The sequence below is a fragment of the Mauremys reevesii genome, linkage group 11 (assembly GCF_016161935.1).
Source record: "Mauremys reevesii isolate NIE-2019 linkage group 11, ASM1616193v1, whole genome shotgun sequence".
In the NCBI taxonomy this organism is placed as follows: domain Eukaryota; kingdom Metazoa; phylum Chordata; order Testudines; family Geoemydidae; genus Mauremys; species Mauremys reevesii.
Window position 1 is genome coordinate 42,035,397 of NC_052633.1, and position 6,000 is coordinate 42,041,396.

At 44.2% G+C, this 6,000-nt stretch overlaps 1 protein-coding gene across 3 annotated transcripts in view; it reads right to left on the reverse strand.

The window, feature by feature from the left end:
• XIRP2 (xin actin binding repeat containing 2) overlaps positions 1–4,069 on the reverse strand; it is a 150,034-nt gene extending 145,965 nt beyond the window's left edge. For 2 of the 3 annotated variants that reach the window (XM_039493750.1, XM_039493751.1), the window contains exon 1: positions 3,410–4,069. In XM_039493750.1, coding sequence (XP_039349684.1) covers positions 3,410–3,562 — 153 coding nt within the window. In that variant the 5' untranslated portion in view covers positions 3,563–4,069. The remainder of the gene's footprint in view (positions 1–3,409) is intronic. The other variant, XM_039493755.1, reaches the window with a different exon arrangement.
• Positions 4,070–6,000: the final 1,931 nt, after the last annotated feature.

A 6,000-nucleotide genomic window follows, 5' to 3' on the forward strand; every position in this document is an offset into this window, starting at 1 on the left:
GCTGATGTCACTGAGTGCTGACCCAGTGATGACCTTGAAAAGTATGATGCCCAAAGTTAGTCACCTAGATCCAGATTTAGGTACCTAATTTGATGTGGCCTGATTTTCAGACATTCTAATTACTTGCCACTCCTATTGAAATCAGTAAGAGTTGTGGGTGGTCATTACTTTGAAAAACAGACCGATCTGGTCTATGTGCCAAAATATTGATCTAGATTCCTAACTTCAAGCAACCACGTCTGAAAATTTGTCCATTACTTATATTAATGTGCCTAAAACTCCCTCTTTTACCAGATCAGTTCCTTCGTTCTTCCTTAACATTGTGACTGCGGCTTTTTGTAACTCTTTACCTGCAATAATGCCGCAACTTTTATTTTTTATTATTTTAGAAAATCGAGAATATCAAATACTCACCCCAGCTTTTTCAAGATACTCTGACTAAACCACTGTCACTATGCAAGTGGTTTGAGCCAACACCTTTCACTTTCCTGGATATTTTTGCTGGTTTTCTTTACATGTAGATTTCACAGTGCTTTTATATTTCCTTTAAGTGACTGACGTTTAGATGACCATTCAAACAGTATAAAATCTGTGCATGGATTTGTTCTAAGTGGCATTGGCGTCTCCTACTCCCTTTTTATGTAAGCCATTTAGACCTGTTGCTTGTATAAAAGCAAATAAATGAACTTTGTACAGTAAACTCCTATCCGCTGGTTTAAGGACCCTAACTAGAAACAGATTTGTATTAGAGCCAAATCCTACAGCCATTAATCGGGGTCACATGCTTCCTATTCACAAACAAAAGAGTACATAAGGGAAACACATGCCTTCTAAGATGCACAGTGCATCAAGAACTACTAATTTATGATATCTTCCCATCATGAATGGCTTGACATCAGATAGGCTCTCTGGTATCAGCCTGCAATCAGGGAAACAGGGAAGACCAGAGCAAATCTCAAACCAAACAAATACTCTCTCCAACCCTATATACCTCTGCACCCTCCAGCCCATCCTCTTTCCTCAGCAATAGGAGCACAATTTATACCGTATATTCCCACTGGCATAACAGCCCTGTACCACTCATCTCTCCATGGTCTCTGAAAACTATAAGGTAGTTATTGCTGTTTGGGACAGCACTGTAAGAAGAAGAGCATGCTATCGGCAGAGATTTTGAACATGATCCCCTTTGAACATGCCTTCCTCTGCCAAGTGAAGCAGAATATCACATTCTTGCAGCAGAGGGAACGGGGAACATCTATTAGCCATTTTTCTCCTCCTTGATTGTCCAACAGTGGGATAAGGGCCTTTCTGATTCTTTCTACTCTGTGATAATTGAAGGAAGCATATGCTTTCACAGACAAAACTTCCACTGACTTCAGCAATAACAGAAGTATTCCCTATTCTGATAAATTATTAAATACAAGTAAACATAACTATTTGGAAAATCTAGTTTTTATCCCTAATTACAGAGGATGGCTTATAATATGTCTTCTACATTATGCTGACTGTATAGATTTATTCTTCCTTTGGGCGAAACTCACCACAGAAGAGCAACATAAGAGTTTCTGCACTAGTCTAGGCACGATCTGATTTAAAAAAAAAAAAAGGTATCACTGGAGTACAAGCAGGGATGGATCTCAGACCAGTCATCATGTGGCTTTAGAAGACCTAACACCCCAGGGACTGCAGCATATACTTCACCTAAGATCCAGATAGGCAGAGGTAGTAGTGATGGGGTGGATTTTAGCCCCCAGCCCCAAACATCTGCACACTTAATCTCCACAAAGCCTGGTTGCTCAGAGTTGATGTTTAAGTAGCATACACACATCAAGAAGGCAACTAGCCAGGATGGGCAGGGATGGTGTCCCTAGCCTCTGTTTGCCAGAAACTGGGAATGAGCGACAGGGGATGGATCACTTGATGATTATCTGTTCTGTTTATTCCCTCTGGGGCACCTGCACTGGCCACTGTCTGTAGACAGGATACTGGGCTAGATGGACCTTTGGTCTGGCCCAGTAGGGCCGTTCTTAACTAAACATATTAGTTTTTAATTTTTTTTTATTTTAAAACTGATATATGAAACCTCTATGGGAGGGAAACTGTGATTCATGTTTGCCATATGCTTGGACAATTTCCATTAATAGTTCTGTTAAGTGACCTTTATTTCATGTCTGTAGTGATGGTAACCACAAATATATGGCACATACTTTCTCCAACTTTCCAAACACAGACCCAACCTTCTCTCCCCCTTAACCTTAAGTCTCTTTTAATTCAACTTTATTAAAACACATTCACTCTATCACAGAGTGACTTTATTTTCTGTTCTTGTTGGAAAAGCTGAAATTCTTTTTCTGATTCCAGAAATTTGTCCATAACCTTGGGAAAGGCACTTCACTTCTCTGTTAAATGGGACTAATGATACCAACTTTTGTAAAGCACTTTGAGATCTATGGATGAGAGCCAGGTATTACTAAAAAGAATTCATTGGGTCCAGGTGGGAAATAAAGATCTCATGGAACTACTGGGGGGGGGGGGGAACCCTCTCAAACAGCCCATATTCTTTCTTTCAGTAAAAGTCTTTAAAGCAAGGTAGTGTGTGAACTATTGTTGAATGCACAGTGCCCACCTCATTTGCTACACAGTCCCCGTACTGCCTATCTAACTTATTATTGTAAAGCACCAAGGGACACCTAGAGTAGCAAAGGAGCTAATTAAGACAAATTCTATTCTATAAATAAAATTGCCAAGTTAACAATGTAACTGAGCATCCTTAGTAACTTTTCCCCATAACTTTTCATATCTGTACTGTAGACGACAGAGCATTAAAATTACTTCACACAATAAATTCACATAATACATCAGAAATCCTAACCATGTACTCTATCAATGCTTTAGTGTACTCATTGATCTTACCTCCATTTCATAAAATGCTTCATGTTCTATCACCTCATTTCCCCCCTTTCCCTTGCTGAGTTTTTGGCCACTGCTCCACCTCCCTCTGACACACAGACAATACTAATGTTCAGGTTTGGACTTAACATGGCAGAATCAATTAGAGTCAGAGCTGGAGCTCTTCGTCCATCCCTGTGCTATGCATAGAGGCAAGGCAGAGGTCTGAGACCTTAGGTACCTACAACCACAAGGGGGAAAGGTCACATAAAAGATGGAAGAAGAACCACCTCTGTGATTTCCTTTACCCAGGTCCACAAAGGTGTTTAGTCAGTGCCCTTGGTGGCTGGCTCCTTCCATTACTTGGACCGTGGGGCCGATCAAGCAGCTGGGAAGAAGCAGGCTTGGACTAGCGTGTGCAGCCCTCGCTTGAGTTCAGCGGCAGGCCCTGGTCTGGCCCAGGGGAAGTTTCCCGGGGGCTGGGGGAGACGCGTGTCTGGCACCTGCCCGCGGCTCTTACCTGCCCGACTCCCGCTGCCGCGCCGCTGGGGGCCTCGAACTTGCTCCTCAGCTCCTCCCAGGGGATGGGGAAGCGCTCCAGCCTGCGGCGGCCGTCCCGGGGCTCCTCCTTGGCCACTTCAGCCCCCACGTTGGCCCGCGGCGCTTTCTCCATGGTGCTGCTGCCGCCGCCGCCGCGGCTCTTATCCGGCGGCCGGCTCTGAACTCGCCCCTCCTGGCCGCCAGCGGCAGCTGCTCGGGTCTCCTCCTCCCGCAGGGCGGCGGCCGCTGCTGCTGCTGGCGCGGGACAAGCTCTCCTCCCCTCCGGGGTTTGCGAGCGCCGGCGGCGGCGGCCTCCCGCGGAGCCCCCCCGGGGACCGGCTCTCAGCGCATCGCCCGACTCCCACTGCTGCTTGAGGCGCTCCAGGGAGCCCTTCTGGATCGGGAACTTCGCCAGCTCCAGGGCGCCCTGCAAAAGCACCACGCGGCGGGGTCAAAGCACGTGGCACCCACGCGCGAAGGACCCAGCCGCCCGCCCCAGGTCCGCGCCTAGCCCGGGAGCCCACAGGCGCAGCCAGACATGGCCCAGCCCCGGCTGCTCTGCGCCCCGAAGGTCAGGTCAGCCCAGCCCAGAACGCACTGGGACCTCTTCTTTGCAGGAGGGCAGGCGCTGGAAGTGCAGCGTCAGATTGTCAATGACATAAGCAACTTCCCAAGGGAAAGAAAGGTTCCCTAGCCTGCAGGAAACAGGCGCAGGAAAAGCCTATTGCCCCTCATTTCCTTAGATGCAGCACAGAGCCACCGAAGAACTGTTATGTGGAAACTCCTTATTGTTAAGTGCTGGGAAAAGCATCACTAATAACCTCAACTCTAAAAACAAACATTGCTCAAGTTCATGGTCTGGAGCACTTCCAAGATTTCCTGGTCTAGAACAAAGCCCTATCATAAACACATCACTTGAAATTAAGTAACATTTCTCACTTTCACTATTTTTCACTGTGGTGCAACCATTCTGAATGGAGCCCATCCGCAAACAAGTCTTTCAGAGTCAGACCCACATCCACAAAGGTATTGAGGGTCCTCACTTCCATTGACCAAAGCCACCTGTGCTTTCATAAATACCCTAGATGCAGAGATATCAGCCATTAAATATTAGAAAGCAGTTATTGCGCATTGGATTTGGATAACTATTCAGGACTGTTTAAGATACAGTAAATTAAAATCTCAAATGTATATAGCTGAACTAGCTAGAAGAATGGGGTGTGCACAAGTGCCTGGAGATCACTGGACACCAGTAGTGGGGGTTTTGCAATCAAACAGATCTAGTGCCTTAAAAGTCTCCCTCTCCTGTGGAGGATTTCCTACCCAGCACTGTGAATTCCACTGAATAACAGGCAGTTCCTTTAAAAAAAGGCATTACTTTCCCACAGAACAGAAGGAATTGTCCAGCTCCAATGGATTTGGGAAAAGAAGGACCATTTATGTTCATGCAAGGCCTAACTCGTCAGTTGCTGGAATTTAGCTTGAACACAAGAAGTACAAAGCCTTTGTACACAACTTTATTAAAAATGTAGCACTAGAGACCTGCTAAAATAACTGCAGTCCTCAATATTTTGATGAGTAAGAGAGCTACTCTGGGCTGGATCCCTACTTCTGCACAAGCCAGGCTGAAAAACTGCAACAGTAAATTCATCTGGAGCTGTCTCTCTCTTTGGCAGACATCACTGGCAAGACTTGGATAGAGCCCTACTACACACTTTAAAAGAGGGCCTTCTGCTCTTTGGAACATCTGCCCCTATAGCCATAGTTGCATGCAAGGTGCATTAATTTGGACCCATAAAGGTGAAGATGTGCCTTTTATATTTCAGTAGTTTTGTTATGGTGTAGGAGGGATGTAAAAGGTGCCTTATTAACTGTCACAACTGATGATTGGTGATCTCATCAGGATGGTTAATAAGAGATTTGATTCAAGGCCACACACTGTCCATGTTAATATAGGATGCATCTGCACTAATGACACAGTTGCATTGTTATATCTTTATTCTAGAGAACTTTTACTTTTCGCTGTATGTACAGTTAGAACTTCCAGAGACACAGACCACTAAGAATTTTCAATTTGCTGGTTACTGCATCTGTGACTGGGAGGATGTTACTTGAACAGAGAAAGGTAGTTGAAAAAATATGTACAACTTCATGTCTGCTCTGCAGATTGAAAGGAGGAAAGGAGAAATTTAAAAGATTATACCTATCTGTTCCATCTGTCTAATAATTTCCTGTTGAACTCATTGCTGTTGGAATATCTGAAGTTCTATAAGTTTACTTTACATACGGGGTGGGCAAGCAGTGTGTAATTAAATATATCTCAGATAGTGATACTGTTACTACAAACTTAGCTCAAAGACCGTATGAGAAATGGACATGAGTCACCTAAACACTATCTTTCTAAATTAGTGCAACCAATGAATGATCAACACATATATTTTACTAAATATATCAACGAATGCATATTCAGCCATGAAGTCACTATGTACTATAAATAAATAAAAAGAAAGTTATATCTTTTCTTTTTAAAGAGTAAAGATCAAAAGATCAAGTAAAGATAAAAAAGGGACT